Below are 19,876 nucleotides of genomic sequence, written 5' to 3'. Positions count from 1 at the left end.
CAAGGTTTAGCGGTCGGACAGATGTCCTCACATTTGACTCCAGAATTCTAGGATATACAGAAGAGTTAACGGCCGAAATAAAAGACTGGAAAGTTCCCAGGTCCTGAGGCTGCAAAACAAGCCCAAATCATAATTCTTCCACCACCGTGCTCGACATTTGGTATGAGGTGTTTGTGCTGATTTGCGGGGTTTGGTTTTCGCCAAACGTGGCTTTGTGCATTATGTCTAAACAATTCCACTTTTGTCTCATCTGTTCAAGAGGACATTGTTCCAGAAGGTTTGGTTTGTGAAGATGCAACTTTGTAGATCTAAGCCGTGCTGCCATGTTCTTTTTAGAGAGAAGAGGCTTTCTCCTGGCAACCCTTCAAAACAAACCATACTTGCTCAGTCTTTTTCTAATTTTACTGTCACAAACTTCAACATGCTTACAGAGTCCTGTAGAGTCTGAGATGTAACTCTTGGGCTTTTGCAATTTCTCTGAGTATTGCATGCTCTGACCGTGGGGTGAATTTGCTTAGACGTCAACTCTTGGGAAAATTAGCAGCTGTTTTGAATGTTTTCCACTTTTGAATAATCTTATTGTAGAATGATGGACTTTAAATTGTTTGGGAAGGGTTATAATGCCTTTCTCAGTTTGATGGCAGCAACAATTGCTTCTTGAAGATTGCTGATGTCTTTCCTCCTTTGCATTGTGTTAAAACACACCTTTGATAAAGACAGCCACTAAAGGTGCTTCTGCAGAAAGAGCCAAGTGAAACTCCGCCATTTCAAATCAGAGAGGCTCATATAGACCATCTAATGGTCATGCGCACTAGCCTCACAAAGCTTTCCTGTGGCCACGGAGGCGGGTCCAGTCACGGTAATAGATAAAAAGGTAAATAAAAAAGTAAAATACTTTTTTTTTTTTTTAACCCCTGTAGGGGGGACAACTAAACAGTAATTAGAACACTATAGCCTTAGGAATACATATTTCAGCACTATAGCAATTAATAGCTCCTAGTGTCTGACCTTTGGTTTCTCAAGGCAAGTGTCAGGGAATATATCTTACAGGGTTATTTATTAAATTGAGAATACAAAGTGAATTTCAACTGAAAGGTCTAAATAGCTAAACTGGAAAAGTTGTTTTTACTTTGCTTATTTTGACCTTGCATTTGAAATTTACTCTGAAAGCACTATGAATTCTCACTTTATTAAAGGGACACTATAGTCCCCGGAACAACTACAGCCTTTTGCATTTGTTCTGGTGAGTAGAATTATTCCCTTCTGGCTTTAAGAGAAAATGCAGTGTTTACATTATAGCCTAGTGATAACTCTACTGGCCACTCCTCATATGGTTACTAGAGGTGCTTCCGGGGTCAGTGCTGTACCCTGTGCAGTACTGTCATTCAGTGTCTACACCCTCTGAATTGAGACACAGAAATTTCCTCATATAGATTCATTCATTCAATTCATCTCTATGAGGAGATGCCGGTTGGCCAAGGTTGTGCTTAACTTGTGCTCACTTCTGATGATGTCAGCCAAGCAGGCAGATCAGGGACAGAGGCAGCAGCTGCAGACTTGAATACAAGTAAGATTTTACTATATTTTAGGCAGCCAAGGGAGGCTAAGGCAAGGAAGGGGGGGAGGGGGAAGAATGGGCTTGATGGTGGTTTTAACACTATAGGGTCAGGAATACACGTTTGTGTTCCTGATCTATAGTGGTACTTTAAATAACCTTGTCAATCTTTCAGAACCTGGATGTATCCTATTGTTACTTTACATTGATTTCAGGATATTTGAGCCTTGCAATTAGGTTTTCTTTCTCGTTCAACAATTTGCATTACAATGCATTGCTGTGAGACTCCATCTCTCTTGCTGTTCACATATTATTTTGTGTCATCATCATCCTCATCTCCTCTCTGGACTTTTATTATTTACTAAATATCAAACTGCTATATTTAGGTCTAGATTGTTGATTTGAAAAAAACTTCTCCAATGCAGATATAGTCACAGCTTGGCCATTTAATACCTTTTGCAATTGAGTATCCAGTGAATTACCTGTGCTATGACGTGAAAATTTTACACAATACTGGTTACTTTATATTTCCCATTATTTCAGGTTAATGTGTTGTGTTAATTGTTTTTGTTTATTTTAGATGATATATCCCACCTGAACATACCATTAAAGGGAAACTATAGTCACTTGAACAACGTCAGCTTACTGAGGTTGTTCAGGTGAGAACTATTGCTCCCTACAGCCTCTCTCATGTAAACACTATTTTCTGAGAAAATACAGTGTTTACATTGAAAGCTAGGAACACCTCCAGTTGCAGTCACTCACAGTGAACCAAGGGGACTTCGGAGTTGATGGAGGCATAATATGCCTCCATCCACTCAGATCTGCTGTGCACGAGCATCCTGTGATTCAGTATTTCCTCCCTCTGCATGCAGACACTGAACCTTCCTCATAGAGATTCATTGATTCAATTCATCTCTATGAGGAGATGCTGATTGGCCAGGGCTGTATTTGAATCATGCTGGCTCTGCCCCTGATCTGCCTCCTTGTCAGTCTCAGCCAACCCTATGGGGAAGCACTGTGATTGGATCAGGCTATCACATGTCAGCAGACTGCTTGTTTTTCCTGAGTCTAACAGCATGCAGATTTACAGCTTCTGGCTTGAATACAGTAAGATTTTTACTATATTTATGGAGGCATGAGGGGCCCAGGGGGGCTAGATGGTCGTGTTAAGACTATCGGGTCAGGAATACATGTAGTTGCACTGGTGACTATAGTGTCCCTTTAATCATAGATTTTACCATATTGTTGCATTGGAATTCTACCCAGTCAAAGATACCAACTGTTCATCCAAGTATTTTTACAATCCTCCCATCAATTAAGCAAAGATTAGATTCTTTGTAGTCTAGTTCCAATGTACTTACACTTTTTTAAGTTTTTCTAGCACTATACGTCTACGAATTTGTTGTTGAGAACAAGAATCAACAAGAGGAAGAGCCGGAACCCAAGATGTGTCACTCTGAAAATAAATAAATAAATAAATAAATAAATAAAAGGTAGGTGTGAGTCAAGCAACATAAAATATCAAAAGACAGAGACAGCTGAGGGGAGACAGCTGTATCATACAATATGAACCAAGGCAAGGCAATATTTTATAGATAACAACTAGTGCATAAAAGATAAAAACTCATGCAGATTTGTCTGAAGTTTCCAAAAGTACAGGTGGACAATTATGAGGTTGCTGACCCAAAATTTTAAAAACCACCACTACATACAACCACAAACATTACATACACTCTATACAAAAATATTATGACATTAGAACTCACAAACACAATCCTGCAAGGAGGAGAAAATGGTTGATCCCCTAGCTGGCATAGCATCGTGGGAGTTGTACGATAGATGGGGGATCTGCCTTTTGGCCAACGTTGCAATAGAGGGGGCCCAATAAAATTTCTTGCACATTTCTCTACATTAATTCTGCGACTGCTGAGTATAGACTAACACACTAATCCATCCAGGAACAAATCTATTATTTTACATAAGAAAAAAATATAAGTGTAAGTTAGATATAAAAAAAGCACTTTCATAAATGAAATAAATCGTATACTATAAGAACCTCATAGGAAAGAAAAAATTTTTTCTCTATGAAACAGACCTTTGGATTTGTAGAAGTCTTTTCTACGTCATGATATCCTTGCTCCACTTCTTCTGGCAACATGTAATTTCCCCGAAAAAACTCTCGAACTTTAAGGTTTAATATTTCTGTCTCTTCTTGAAGCTTTGCATAATGCGGGGCTGGTTTCTCTACCTTGCGATCACTATATGAAGGTAAACATTCATCTAAACTGTTTTTACTTTTCCCACCGGATATTTCAAAATTATTTTCAAGGTCATTTGTGTCCAGGCTCAAGTCATCTTCATCTAATTCCTCCACACTATCTTTCCCATTCCGTAAGTCTTTCTTGGGAGGTTCAAATTCCACCATATAGTTTGACCCATGAAGAAATTTCAAGGTTTCCTCAGTTTTCCACTCATTTAATGTCTGTGTAAGTACCTCCAACACAGTTCCTTTTGCAGCAACAACAGGAATTTGATTTCTCTGAGCAGACTGGTAATGGCTAGAACTGCAGATTAATTTTCGTAGTTGTTCGGCTCCTCTTTTGCTGACTGCTCTTTGTGTTATATCAAAAATCTCTATTTCACTACTCTCTGGGGACTTCTCTGCATTTTCTGCAAGGACCGTTTCATGAGAAAGGACGGGAGAGTCACTTGGTTCATTCTTTGGCAGGTTGCCGTCACAATCACCTAAATGGCAAAGATTTAACTTTTCAGTCACTTCTGTCAAGACCTTACTTGGGCCATTGGAATTAGGTGTCTTTACAGTCTCATCTGACTGAACCCTATTTTGATCAGGTGTTTCCGTGTGATCATGGCTGAGACCATCTACTGAAATAATTGAGGATACAAAAGCAGGTTCCGGTTCTGTGACCTCATTATTGCGGTCTGCATATTTGGCACGGTCATTTTCCTCCAATGATGTGACTTTCTCTATTTCTGAAGTTTTGATGAGTTTTTCAGAAAATTTGACTTCCATTCCAGACCAGCCACTAAAACAAATGTGAGATATGCAAATGTAAATCATTTAATGCTTACAAAAAAAGTTTAATTTCAGTTGTAGAAGAGAAATTTATTTTTTGTGTGCCTTCTCTAATTTCACATTCTGAGAAACAGTCATGTTTATCACATACATATAACTAATAACCACATCTTTGCACACATTCTAGAAGAAATGCAACATTGTCCAAAGGCTTGTTAAAAATAATTGTTGCATATGTTTTTCAGAAAAATAGCAGCCGATTCGAGGTGTTATTTATGGAAACACACCCTTATGAATAATCAAAAGATGGAGACGTACTATATGTGTTAGTTACGGTTAAAATGTACAAGGACTGCAATGATTTTCACGGTCCCTCTTCAAATCTTCTGGTGACATGAGCATCTATTTACAAGACTAATTAAAATATTACACTATCTAAAACTTAATAGAAATCCTAGATATATTGAGCATTTTAACAATCAGGACTAATTAGCAAATCTATTTTGAGTTTGTTTTCTTTCAAATTTTAAAAAAAAATTATTAAATGTAAAATTAAGAATGTTTTATTTTTTTCCAGTTATTTAAAAATATTTACATTTTTATGTAATATTGCATATGTATGCATAAAGGCTATCAAAAGAAAAAAAAAAAGACATATAATATGTATGGGTGCACTTAAGCAGAAAGGGGGAACTTGTGGTTAAAAAGAACGCATCGCAAAAGTGCCAAAAAGGCCTTGGTCACAAATGTGTTGCAGCTCAAAACAGCCTTGATCCTTAAGCTATATTAATTTAGCACTGGCACTAGTTAAGTATTGCAGACAGTAAGCACGTTTGTCTCCCATGTTCAAATTAGAGTAGAACCCACAGTTTTTGGGCACCGTGACATAGTGGAGGGCCACCAAAATAAGTTTAGCTGAATTAAGCAGTTTTGGTGTACAGATCATGCCCCTGTAGTCTCACTACTCAATTCTCTGCCATTTAGGAGTTAAATCACTTTGTTTGTACAGCCCTAGTCACACCTCCCTGCATGTGAGTTACACAGTTTTCCTAAATACTTCCTGTAAAGTGAGATCTAAAGTTTACACTTATCTTATTGCAAAATCTGTTTAATTTAGAATGTCTTATTTCCTACACTGTTAATAGCCTGCTATAGCCTTGCAGGAGCCTCTTGTATGTGATTAAAGTTTATTTTACAGAGCAGGAGATAAAAACTTACCAAGTAAGTTAATACCTGATTAAAAAATAAATATATATATTTTTTATGCAGGCTGGGTGCGTCACAGCCAGGAGAGGTGTAGCTAGGGCTTAATAAACAGAAACAAAAGTAATTTTAGTCTTAAATGGTAAAGTTGAGCAGTTAGACTGCAGGGACATGATGTTTACACCAAAACTGCTTCATTAAGCTAAAGATGTTCTGTGACTATAGTGTCCCTTTAACATGACATGGCCATATAACGGAACTAAATCTACTTATTTGTTTGCTAAGATAGATGATTTTAAGTAACCTTGTAAGATTTAAAATTATAATTTTTGTGCGTGCTCTTCCTTAATCTGTAATAATTCATGCTCTATAGCTTAGTATCAGTATACTGTAGCCTGTTTAGCGTTACATAGTTATAATCAATTATCTGTTGTGCCTTTAAGTAGCAGAATAAGCAATATTATGGTTTACGGAATTCTCCAAAACAAAAATATATATTCATTTTAGGTTTTCATTTTTAGATTTTCTTTAATGTATTTTTGTACATCAAAAAGTCAGCTCCTGCCTGTAGTATTTCTTTAATGGTCTACCTAGGAAACACTAGCAGTTCAAAATCTTTAGAGAACAGCCTATCACAGCAGCAAAACATACTTTGCTCCCAAAACATACATGAAAAAAAAAGAGAGGAATAATTCTGTGTATGTCAGAAATCAAAGTAAGTAACATCATATCAATAAAACATGCAGATTGAATGTTTGTTAACAGTTCTGGTAATCGCTGCTCTGAATGGCACATCATCCAACATGACTTTAACTGATAAAAACAAAAAAACGACATTGAACTGTCAACACATTTAATGAGCAAGCTATGGTCTTTACTTTGCAGTATTGAATGCAAGCAGAGCACACAGCATCTATCTGGGATTGATGTCAACAGGTAAGTATTGAGTTCCTTGTTTGGAGCAGCTGTACAGTAAATCATACAAATCAAACAAAGTGTTCCAGCAATAAAGAAGAAGAGGTGCTCTATAACGAAATGAGTGCCAATGTGTGAGTAACAGACAATGACAAGCCTGGTTTTCAGGGAATCAAAGCGGTAGGAATAAAGAAATCAAAGGTTACTGCAACTAGTGCCAAGTCCCATACAATAAGCATATTAAGTTTCATACCTCTTTCCTTCTCGTAGGAGTTTAATATCTGGAGGGCTGCAAAATACAGAATATAAATGTGAGTAAGAGGAGATCTATTTCCAGTGACCCCAGTGTCTGGAACTAAGATGAACGAGAAGAGCCCTGAGATACATCTAGATGTTCACCGACAGGTGATATTTGGTTATGGGCTACTTGAATTAAATGGAAGAAAGCAACCATGCGAATACACCATACTGAAAATGTAAACAACGAGTTAGGAGTTTCTGGGAATGAGGAGAAAATAAAGGGGGTTACTGGGTGAAACAAAAGGGGTACCTCAAAATCATCATTCTGTCAGGAAGAAAGCACAAAAGATTATTGAATCTAGACCTATCGCACGTTTTATTTATATGCAAAAGGCATTAATAACGCAATATGTTAAGCATAGAAAAACATCAGTCTCAATAGTGATCTGAAGTGTCATATAAAGTCTGTAATCGCAGTGATCAAGAGACACACTGAGAAAGCTACATATAAAAACCAACAGAGGTTTAAAGGTCTACAGGTTGTGCAATTACTATGGAAACCAATGCAACGTCTCCACTTGAACTCTAGCCAGAATTACTACTATCTGTGAGTAACCCTCAATTTGTGCAAAATTATTGCAATAGCAGTTGCATTTGTATCTGATTAATTGAGCATTCTTAGCAACATATCTAAAAGGCAAGAATTCCTGTCTGAAAGGAAGCTGGACATACATGATAGTCACTTTTTGATAATAGTTTTTTTTGTTTGTTTTTTTTACTTACTCAGCACCATTTACAATACACATTGGATAGTCAGTTTGTATCTTAACAGATTTACAGAAATCAAGAAAAGCAGTGTGAGATGTACACTTCTCTGGAAATGAACTGGGGTAAAAGTAGCATTTACATTTGCTCCTTCCACCTGGTTCTGATTCTTTTCAGACAAATCCCACCTTGTTTGCTGAATAAAGAACAGCCTTTTTTCACAGGAACTACTTCCTTCAGATATTAGCCTACACAAAGCCCATTGGTTCTGGTGTCTATAGCATGTCCCTGCAGGCTTTTCAATGTAAACGCGGTCTTTTCAGACAAAAGGCAATGTTTACATTACTGCCTTGTAACACCTCTAGAAGCAGTCACTGAGATGGCCACTAGAGGTGCTTCCTATGTCAGTGCTGCACATTGTGCAACTAGTGTTCAGGATCTCCATATGGGAAAGCATTGAACTGGCTGAGATTATCAAGACTGATGAGATCTCAGCTATGGAGGTCGAGGCCAACCTCGGTGAGACTGATGCGGGAAAAAAGGAGAATAAATTCACCTTTTCAGGTGAATTCCTAGCTTTTAAAGGACCACTCCACACCCCAAAAGCACTTCCGGCAAGCGCGTGCACGTGAGGACCAAGTCTGGGGCTTCTCAGTGAAAAGACTGAAAGTCTCCATCAGGGAAAAAAAGGGGAGGGCTTACAAAGGCCGCAGTTATAAGTACTGCAGCTTTTGTAATCTCTTTTAGACTATCCTCCCAATGAATACATACATGAAAATATGCATGTATTTCAATGTGGGTATATCTACTAAACTGTTTATTTAAAGTGTGGATTGGCCCTTTAAGTATGTTGTTAGAAATATTTAGCACTGCCCCACTTCACATAATATTTAAACACAACAGCACTAATGTAATTTGTCTACCTGCATTAGCTATGGGTAGAACTTACAATTCATAGCAATATAAGTATACGTGAATTTACTTCAACAAAACCACTGGAACTGACCCAATATTGCTAGCTGCATGCTTTAAAGGATTTCTGCAAACCTAAAAACGGATTATTGGCATAGTAAAGGGAACGACTACTTTTGGCACTAAACCAACTTATTCTTATGATGGGAAATTCCGCCATGATTAATGTACAGAGTCTGTACTGGGTCTTCATTTCTAAATGAGTCATCAGCTCCACCTAGTGGTGCAACGTGCCAAATTCAAGAAAAGTTTTTTTTTTACTCTCACGTATAATTGCTTTGAAACTGTACACTTTCAGTCAAACCGGTACCACACTCCTGATGCACAATGTTTAGTACTTAGTGAAAATTAAGTTTCTCTCTTTTCTGTGACTGGTAAGGTGACGGTATTGGAAGGAAGATACTGCTAGGAGGGGCAAGGAATCGAGAAAAGGGGGTGGTGGGAAAAGCAAACATTTGCTGTATACAAATAAAAAGTTTGCTAACCAGATTATATCGCCCAAAATATTAATAACTACATGTCCATCAAATACATTCACTGAAAACAAACAAGGAAAACATAGTACACACAACAAACAACATAAGATCCTACAATTATGTAGTAAGTACTCCGATTCCACTAATGTACTCACTAGCAGCAACTACAATAGGTCAATACACATTAAAGCGGCACTGTAATGGCCACATCCGTTATTTTTAACCCCCTTCCTGATTCCATTACATTTTATTGTCCCCTAGTCACTCCCAAATGCCTTTAGGCCCCCCATTTTAGCTTTTTTTTTTTTTACAAAAAAATCTTTATTTTGTTTCTGGACGTTACCATCTTGTTCCTTGGCGCTGCCATCTTTGTGTGGGCAGATGAAGGCCCTGAGAGGCACGTCATCTGCCCACACTAGACAGCGCTGTGAAATTTCCACACATGCCCAGTTGAACACTTGGGTATTCACTATTGTCAGAAATTCGGATGGAATTTCGGCTATTCATTCATTTGTCTGAAAATTTCAAAGAATGGACCAAGACCAAATTTCGGTCTCTGTTTGTTCCGTTAGTTTATTACAAGGAGGACGCTACCAGCTCACAGTTCCCGCCTTGTAATATGTGAAACTAGCCACCCCCACCCATTCTATTAGGGTCAATATGATTCTCATATTAACACAAGGGAGATTATAATTTCACTAATGCCCCTACTTGCTATACCACAAGTAAGAGCATGTCTACTAAACAGCAAACAAGTAAACAGTGAGCACTTTTTTTTAGAAAAGGGACTGCTCAAAATTAAAAAAAAAAAAAAAAAAAAAAAAAAGAGCCTCACCTCTCGAATCCAATAAAAGGGGACCTAGAATGGCAGGCCAAGGGGGGAAGCCAGAAAATAGGACCCCTCCCCTTTTAGTCAATGAGGGTCCCCACCCACCACTCATGGACACAAGGTCACCTGTTTAGTTCAATAGCCCCCACTCGCCAGGGACGAATGCCGCTAGCAGCTTACTGTTTAGTAGCTATGTCGTGATTATGCGCAGAAGGGAGATTTTAATCTCCCTTAATTACTAATCTTTACTTAGTATTAGTAAAGTAGGCTGAAAGACCAATTTTGGTATTTTAGCTTTTTTAGTAGATAGCCCCCTAACTCCCACAACATTAAGGAGCTATCTACTAAGCGGCTGCAAGATGCGAGGTTCGAATGAAATTTCAAACCGAACAAAAGGCACAAATTTCATCCTAACACGAATAGACAAACTTTCGTAATTCTGTTAGGATGAAATTCAGTGATTTAACCGGCGCCCTGTCTTTATGACAGAACGTTCGAAAAGCAATGCGAGAACATGGAGGAGAGATGTACTGTTTTAAAAATTCTTCAACCACAAAAAAGGAGCGAACTTAAGCTCCTCCTTTGGTCAAACAAAGTCCAGAGTAGGAAGAACACATAAGATCAGGTAGTCCCTACTTTGTCTTATGTTTTAAAGAAAACTAGATCAGAAAGGAAGAAAAGATTCTGAGAGAGGAAACAACACGAGAAAGGCGCGTGACAGTGCCGCTTTAAGATTATAACCAAGTGGGTCCCAAACTTTTTAGGTTCAAGGCGCACTTATTATTTTTCTAAGGCGCCCCAAGTCAGAAAATGTTCTAGGTTGTATATATGTACAGCGCAGCGGCATATACTGGGCCCCTGTTCGGCAGAAATACTTGCCGTTCAAGTGAAGATCCAGAACCTAATCTTGAGACAATAACCACTACAGCACTTTGCAGTGGTTATAGTGCCAGTAGTGCGATAGTGTTCTCCCACAGTAAGTAATCAAACAGTTTCTGAACAGTTTGACAACTTACCTGGGATCTGCTGGGATACGGGCTGTAGAAGGGGATATGTGTGTGTGAGTGGTAGAGTGTGTGCGTGAATGATGGCCAGTTTGTGCGTGAGGGGTGCAGTGTGTGTGTGTGTGTGTGTGGGCAGGTTGTACAAGGGGTACAGTGTGTGTGTGTGTGGGGGTGGGGAGGGGCAGTTTGTGTGAGGGGCTCAGTGTGTGAGTGGGGCAGTGTGTGTATGTGTGTGTATGGGGTAGGCAGTGTGTGTATGGAGGGGCAGTGTGTGTGTTTGTGTGTGTGTGTTGGGGGGGGCAGTGTGTGTGTGTGTTTGGGGGAGTAGTGTGTATGTATGGGAGAGTTATTGTGTGTCTGTGGGGTAGGAGGGGAAATGCATAAATATATATATTTGTTTAAATAAAAATTAATTATTTTAATGTCCCTCCTTCCTTCTTACCTTTGCCTGGGAGGGGGGGGACAGTACAGATCCCTGGTGGTCCATGGGGAAGCTCTGTTGGTCGTGGTGGTGACAGTCAACTCTAGCAGCCTAAGGAGCTGCTAGAGTTCACTCTCGCGAGATTCGTAGTGTTGCCGTGGTAACCGCAGGAACACCCCAAGCTCGTGAGAGGAGAACCCGGCAGAAGCTGCATGTTAGAGCTCCCCCAGGTCCTCTCTCCCTCCCTCCCCTGCCGGCTGTCCGGCAGGGGAGACGGAGGCACAGTTCCCGGTATCCTCAAAGCACCAGGAAAATAACTCCCCTGTGTGCCCATCAGTTTGGGAACCACTGTTATAATCTAAAACCTAACTGCTGCTGTGATCCCGTCAGCTTGTCTTATTACTAAATGAAGCATCAACCTTGATTAAATAGACTCTTAGGCATGATATCAAATACACGAGTTCAAAAAGTAATTGATACAGAAATTGTGCTAGGAGGACCAGCAAGCCCACAAAAAAACACTTTTTTATTGGGGGTTCTTAGGCCACGTACAAAATAAATAAAAGTTATCTAAGCTTAAATTAATGGGTTAACAGAAAATCTAATGATCCCTGCAATGGAAAAAAATTATGCAAATTTCACTATAGCTACACTTAATTTTATTCTACATGTAGAATTCCAGCGAAACATAGATATAATGTGTATTTACCTCTCTTCTTCCCTTGTCCAGATTGGGCTCTGGGGAATCTGGGCTTCATAATACTTGGATGCTCGAAAACAAAAGTTGCTACAAAAGCACTGTAAAAAAGGTAAAACATTAATTTTCATTCCACCAAAACTAATAGGGAAAGGTTCCAGACATATCAAAATAATGAGTGCAACTATAGAAGTGAGTACATTATCATAATAATTTCCATCGGTTTCAGGATTATCACAGTCCTGTTGGGTGATGTCTCATGTTTCTTTGCAGCTGAGCTGAATGGAGAACTTGTCAACAACCCCTCAAAAAAACAGCCAAAGGTAAAACAGATCATACTGTAGAATCAATACTTTGTACATAGATCTGACTATTATTGAATTTACAACTCATTCACCATAAGCAGGGTACATAATCCAGCTCAGTGTGACTGCATTCAATTATTAGGCTAAATGGATTTCCTTAAGTACATGCAGACCATGTTACCTTTTTTGATAAAGTGCAAATCAAGGACAATTGTACATTATAAAGGGCAAAGGCTGTGTACTCCAAAAATGTACACTTATTATGTATCAATGGAATAAAAGATTCTAGTATAAATCGAACTAATTGAAAACAAAAATCACTATGCCGCCCATAGTAGTCACGGATACCACAAGCTTATAGGTCAAAATACATGCTTTAAAAAAAAAAAGTAAACTAAAATTAAAATTTTTAGTGAATTCAATTCTAATGGCAAAACTGAGGCTAAAATAGCAGCTATGGAGAAATTATCCAACCTAGTTATAAGTTTGACTAATTTAGCCTCAGTTTTGCAATTCGGATTTAATTTGCTAAAATTTTGAGTTTAGTAAACAATCCGGATAAATGAAGAACTTGTTTAATTTACCATTTCATAGGGCAGTACATTATGCTAGATCTCATCTGAGGTGCCATCACACTGGGTAATCAATTAAGCTAGTACTCCTTTGAGATACTATCTCACCAGTCCATCGATCTAGAACATTCACTTAGAACTCTAGGGTAGCAAACATAAAAATAAAAAAGGCAAAACTCATTTGAGGGACCGCTCAATATATTTCAGGCAGCATTCAAAGAGAAATAGGCTTACTATTACATAATTGTTAAAGGAACATTATAGTCACCAGAAAAACGACAGCTTATCGTATTTGTTCTAGTTAGTAGAATCATTCCCTTTCTTTCCAGTAAATACTTTCTTTTCAGAGAAAATGCAGCTTTTACATAACAGTCTAGTAATAACTACACTAGCCACTCCTCAGATGGCTGCTAGAGGTGCTTCCTGGGGCAGTGCTGCACACTGTGCAGCAGTGCCATTGAGTGTCTCCACCCTTTGCATGGAGACACTAAACTTTCCTCATAGAGATGCATTGATGGAATTCATCTCTATGGGGAGATGTTGATTGGCCAGGGCTATGTTTGACTTGTGCTGGCTCTGCCCCTGATCTGCCTCCTTGACCAGCTCCGCCAATCCTATTGTGATTGGTTCAGAAAATCACTTCTGATGATGTCAGCCAAGCAAGCAGATCAGGGGCAGAGCCAGCAGCTGCAGACTTGAATACAAGTAAGATTCTACTATATTTAGGGAGGCAAGAAGGCTAGATGGTGGTTTTAACACTATAGGGTCAGGAATATATGTTGGTGTTCCTGACCCTATAGTGTTCCTTTAAGTATAATCATTTGAGGAAAAAATGTTTCACATTAAGATCAGGAACTCATACCTTTCGTTCTGTGATGTCATAAACTTTATTTGATTTTGTAGAAATCCAATACTTTTGCTTTAGCACCTTTTGAACAAAACAAATTATTTATAATTAGCACTTTTTCTAAAATGTATAAAATATAAACATGTAAAAATCTTCACTAAAACTGTTGGAAATAATAAAAAATAAAATAAACTTTTGAAAGCAGATTTGATGTTTGCCATCAGTGCCTAGGGAAATCTCAGTCACTAACAGAAGATTACAATGGCAGTTGTGAATCTCTAAGCATTGAATGAAGAAAAAAAAAAATATATACCGTATTTTTCCGGGTATAAGACGCTCCCATGTAGAAGACGACCACTATTTTTTGAGCTAAAAAAAAAAACTATAGCACTGAAGTCCAGTTTGGCTGATCAGAATCCTCCGCTGGTCCCAGGCACCCCACATGTCAGCAGGCTGCTCCCAGAGGTCTGGCCACATCCGGACACTGGTTCACTGGACCACCATCCTGCTGTTGGTGGCAACGATGCCCTCTGCTCGTGGTACCCTACGGGGGATGTCCGGGCAAGGCCTCATACTGTGGCATCTATCGGTAGTCTGGACCTGTGAGGTCTTGGCGTGGTCCAGAGTGATGCGAGGAAGCATGCGGTTGCGCAAGATATCCAAGACCCGCGCACACAATCGATCAAATTCACGGAGAAGCCCCTCCTCTGCTTAAAGTATGACAGCAGGTCGCAGAGGTGTAGAACACAGCCTATGCCCGCAAAAACCTGGCAGTAATGAACCCAACAGTCAACTGAGTGTTCTGTCAGCGAGGCACCAAGTTTTGTGCCCAAATTGCGCTGAGTAAGTACTGTAAGTATTTGGCTTAATAATTAGATTTTTTTGAAGGAGCTCTAGCCACATGCAACTACCTTGGTTGGCTGTCAGGCCCCGCGCACAAGTTTTCTTTTTGTTTTTTTAAACCCCTGCAGTGACATTCCGTGTATAAGACGACCCCTATTTTAGACTGAATCAACATCCAATAAAACATAAAAAGATAAAAGAATTTGAATGTGTGCAAAGAAACAGGCATAGAGGTTGGTATATTTAGCAAATGGCCAAGAAGCAATGTAGAGGGGTCTTTCTATACAAACTTCTACATGACAGGCAGTCCAAAGTGTAAATCCAGAAGGTTGCTTGAAGGCAGCATAACACACACTCACTCTCACTGAATATGTAGTTATTGGTATAAAATAAAATTCAATTACTTACTTTTTCAAGCTTGTTTTTGCATATGGGATAGCCACATAACTTGACAATAAATCTTTCTTCCACTGCATCCTTATAATGAGCGGATGAAATAAACCTAGCCTGAAAGGAAAAAATATATATCAAGCATGATAATATACATCAAGCACGACAATAGGTTAAGTTATTTTGATAGGAAGACAGTATTAAAGGGACACTCCAGGCACCCAGACCACTTCTGCCCATTGGAGTGGTCTGGGTGCCAACTCCCACTACTCTTAACCCTGCAAGTGTAATTATTGCAGTTTTTTTTATAAACTGCAATAATTACCTTGCAGGGTTAACTCCACCTCTAGTGGCTGTCTACTAGATAGCACAGAAAGGTCCTCCAGCGTTGCTCAATTCCCCATAGGAATGTGTTCCTATAGGGAGCTCTAATGCGCAAGCGCGGCATTGGCGCGCATGCGGTCTCCCGGCCGGTGGGCGGGATCAGTCTCGCCCACCGGCCGACGTAATGCAGAGGAGGAGCAGCAGTGGAGGAAGAAGCAGTGACGTGGGACATGTTGCTGCCTCTGGTAAGTGACGGAAGGGGTTTTCACCCCTTCAGCAACCGGGGATTGGGAGGTGGGAGGGAGAGGGGACCTGCAGTGCCAGGAAAACGGATTGTTTTCCTGGCACTGGAGTTTCCCTTTAAGGAAGTTTTGAAACTATAAAATACAGAACCACCCATCACTGATTGTATTATCCATAGATATAGAACATATACCTTTAAAATGCAAGACACTACATGTAATTACTGATACTACCACCATACAGTGTGTAGCTTCCCCTAATTTATGAGATAACATCCTGGTTTCCGTGCAGAAGGTGAGCCGGTACAGGAAAAAACAGCAGATTCTCTGACAACAGGGAAAATAAATTAGGGATTTTCTGGCCATCTGAGAGTGGTTTATAGATATATATATATATGAATGAATATTGCAGAAATGTTACCATAAGTAAATCACTACATTACGGCATGGTATGGCACATTATACCTTAATATGGCAATCTTTGGGTCAGCTAATAAGGTTCCCCTTTTTTCCTGTTCCAAAATACTTTAATACTTCAATATAGCCCACATTCTTTAGACTGTAAGATGGTTTGAACAGAGTCCTCGGAAACCTATTGTTCCTATAATTTTTTGTAATTATCTCATTTATTGTTAAATTTACTCTTTTTATAATATTGGAAAGCAATGCAGAATAAGTTGGCACAATATAAATGCCAATTATAATAATTTACAGGATCATCCTGTCCCTGCAGCTTTTTCTCCCCAAAATGTATCACTATGGAGAAAATTTACTTTTTACTTGTACCAATAAATAAGGGAAGACTGGAGGATGTGGCCGGTGTGACCAGAGGGGCAAGAGCAAATGACCCAGTCACATTACCTAGACTGTACTCACTCCTAAGGGGATAACCCTTGCACAATTGAATAGAGGAGTAAAAGACAAAATCCCAGTCACCTATTCCACTGGAGGGGGTGAGAGGGAAAGAGTACAGCCTAATGGATTAGTAGCTAAAACAAGAGAAAGAAAACCCCAACCTTTATTATTATTCATAAGCTTGAGCCACTAAATCCACAAAGGGACCCTTGTATAGGGTATACAAAGTGTCTAAGAACCAGGTAATATATGTTAATAAGTGGACAGACAAAGCCAGGGGTATGCACTAAGGGGAAGCCCACTCCTATCAATCGGATTAAGATAGGGAGGAAATACAGCCTATACTGTAACCAGATAGCACAGAGCCTGCCCAGGGAAATCCCTCCTAGTGAGGGCTAGGAACAGGTGTACAGCAGCTTAAAGTAGAATCCCTCAAGTCCCTAAACAAAAAAAACAAACACACACACACACACCCAGACTATCCCTATTTTACATCGGCCCCACACTAGGCTAGTGCCTACTTGAACCAAGGACCCACTATCTTGATCTGATTGATGGGAGTGGGCTTCCAATCAGTACATACCCCATGCTTTGTCTGTTCACTTATTAACATATATTACCTGGTTCTTAGACACTTTGTATACCCTATACAAGCATATGAATAATAATAAAGGTTGGGTTTTCTCTCTCTCGTTTTAGCTACTAACCTATTAGGCTGTACTCTTTCCCATTTAACCACTCCAGTGGAGTAGGTGACTGGGATTTTGTCTTTTATTTCTCTACTTCTTACTTGTGTTTGTAGGGCCACCTCCCTTGACTGTCAATCAGCCTGCTGGATTACTCACTTCCAGGATGGTAATATCAGTTTTGTACAAGTTTTGTGTCTGGGTTAGCGTGCTCTGTGTGCTGACATCTGATACCTTGAGCAGACTGCCTATAGCTGGGCTAGCTACACACACAGAATCCTGCTGCAAGAAATTGCCAGCTCCTGCTGGACTACAACTCATGCTCAGTGAGATTCTGACTGAGGCTAGTAGAAATTAAAATACACATCTGAAGAATGGGATAGTGAGGAAACCACTAGTTAAATGTCTTATTTAGAAATAAGTTTAGAAAACTATAGGTTTATATTGCAAGTCACAATTTTATTGGGCATATAAAACAGATACTTCAAAATAAAATTTAATTAATACAGGCCAAAAAGTCATAAGCATAATTCACTAAATAATGAATTATTGGTGAACTGATAGAAGACTTGGTACGGATGTTCACAAAGCTGTTTCCCTCATCCTTAATGGATTAATGAAGGTATATATTACTTATTCCTCCTCCTAGTATACCTTGCCGTAAGCAGTGCATTGAGGAAAAATATTCAAAACTTTACATAGTTTACAAACTGTGACAAATCTTACACAGTCCAGCAGAAAATCTTCTGTAACATCATCCTCAAGGAGACGTTCAACGATTTGCAGAGCCTTCTTTTCTCTTTCAATCTTGCGCCTAATAGCATTTTCCAAGGCAGCTCTCCTGTGGAAAGCAACAAGCATGCACATTGAACGATATTTTGATCTAGATTTTTCTTTTAACTTCATTCTTTATTTAAAGGGGCACTTTAGTCACCAGAATAACTACAGCTTATTGCATTTGTTCTGGTTAGTAGAATCATTCCCTTCAGACTTTTTGCAGTAAACACAGTTTTTTCAGAGAAAATGCAGTGTTTACATTACAGCCTAGGGACACCTCCAGAGGCCACTCCTCAGATGGCTGCTAGAGTTGCTTCCTGGGGCGCAATGTGCAGCACTGACATTTAGTGTCTCCTCCCTCTGCATGCAGACACTGAACTTTCCTCATAGAGATGCATTGAGTCAATACATCTCTATGAGGAGATGCTGATTGGCCAGGGATGTGTTTGGCTTGTGCTGGCTCTGCCCCTGATATGCCTCCTTGACATTCTTAGCCAATCCAATGCTTTCCTTCACGTGATGCTACCCTACAGTCCATAATGAATAATCCTGTCTGATTTTCCTTTACTATTGCTCCTCTTTCATTTCTTCCAATTGTCACACACTTCAACTCAATGAAGTGGTCTGGGTGCAGTGGCTCTTTCATTGTAATCCAGCAATGTAAAACACTGCATTTTTTTTAGGAACTGCAAGACTTACATTGCATGGTTAAATCCACCTCTAGTGTCTGACGTATTGATAGGTCACTAGAGGCGCTTCTGCAGCACTGAGTAAAACATGGTTACGTGATGCGGAAGCTTATAGGAAAGCAATGAATTCAATGTTTTCCTAGGAGGAAGCTTGGATGTGAATGTGGTGCTCACCGTGTATACACATTAGGTCCATAATGCTCCTCAATTGGGAGCATTGGAATGGACCATCAGTGGAGGAGGTAATGCCTCCTCAATGATGTCGCAAGCAGTAGAGCGGTGAGCAGCGCAGGAGTCTCGGCACTGGAAAAAGGTAAATAAAACATTTATTTTATGGCAAAGATTTGTGAATACATTATAAGAGGCATTTACCATGGTACGTTTATAAGGACAACCAGTGGTGCTAGTCTTGTAGTAGGCAGCTAGTAGAAGGTTTTTGCTACCAGTTCCCTTCGATGACATAGGATGAAAACTTACAATACAATGTATTTACATTACCTCTTGGCAGCCTCTTCACTGTTCAAGTCGCTGCTTGGGGACTTGCCTATAAAGCAGAAATTGCACTTAGAATATGTGAAATAGAACAAACTTTCTAAACATGTGAACACTATGGGACTATCTACGGAACACAGAGGTTAACTCAGTGCCAGTTCATCTGGGATCCACAGCCTGCTGTCCCAGGTTACTTCTGTGTTGGCTTGCTTCATAAAAATATCACAAGAAAATCACCAAAATATATATAATGCCATAGAACTCCTGAGTAACACTAAATAATTTGTAGCACCCTGTGCAGACCTGGTTACTGGGCAAATCTCAAGGCTTCTTGATGGCACACTTAGTTCACCAATCTCAGCTCTTATATGCAAAAGCAGAATAAGAAAGGAAGATTCTTTGGTGGAAGAAAAAAAAAAAAACACACACACACACACACACTTTTTATCTGTAAATGAAAGAAAAGTGCTGGACAACAGTGCTGAACAGTGCCCCAACTTCGTTCATATGAACAGCCCCCACAACAGTTAACCATTGTGTGCTTGCCAACTCCTTCCCCAAGCTTGAAGTATCAAAGGCCATACAAACTTACAAAGCAATCTAAAAGGAACACTCCAAACACCTAAAGCACTTTAGCTTGCTGAAGTGCTTTATGTGTGAAGAGGGTGTCCTCTTTCATTTTACAAAAAGTGCAGATTTCAATAGAAATAATGTGCTGTGTTTTCTAGGGTATCTGA

At 39.4% G+C, this 19,876-nt stretch overlaps 1 protein-coding gene across 2 annotated transcripts in view; it reads right to left on the bottom strand.

Annotated features, from left to right (window-relative positions):
- The window catches only part of RPAP2 (RNA polymerase II associated protein 2), a 94,903-nt gene that overhangs the window by 69,508 nt on the left and 5,519 nt on the right, over positions 1-19,876 (bottom strand). The window contains exons 2-9 of one of the 2 annotated variants that reach the window (XM_063428392.1): positions 19,146-19,191; positions 17,908-18,022; positions 15,093-15,191; positions 13,857-13,922; positions 12,130-12,218; positions 6,967-7,002; positions 3,654-4,605; positions 2,920-3,014 (exon numbers count right to left, since the gene is read on the bottom strand). In XM_063428392.1, coding sequence (XP_063284462.1) covers positions 2,920-3,014; positions 3,654-4,605; positions 6,967-7,002; positions 12,130-12,218; positions 13,857-13,922; positions 15,093-15,191; positions 17,908-18,022; positions 19,146-19,191 — 1,498 coding nt within the window. The remainder of the gene's footprint in view (positions 1-2,919; positions 3,015-3,653; positions 4,606-6,966; positions 7,003-12,129; positions 12,219-13,856; positions 13,923-15,092; positions 15,192-17,907; positions 18,023-19,145; positions 19,192-19,876) is intronic. The other variant, XM_063428393.1, reaches the window with a different exon arrangement.

This window comes from Pelobates fuscus, chromosome 7 (genome assembly GCF_036172605.1).
Source record: "Pelobates fuscus isolate aPelFus1 chromosome 7, aPelFus1.pri, whole genome shotgun sequence".
Taxonomy (NCBI): domain Eukaryota; kingdom Metazoa; phylum Chordata; class Amphibia; order Anura; family Pelobatidae; genus Pelobates; species Pelobates fuscus.
The sequence above is the reverse complement of the archived record's forward strand: the minus strand, read 5'-3'. Positions and strand labels throughout refer to the sequence as shown.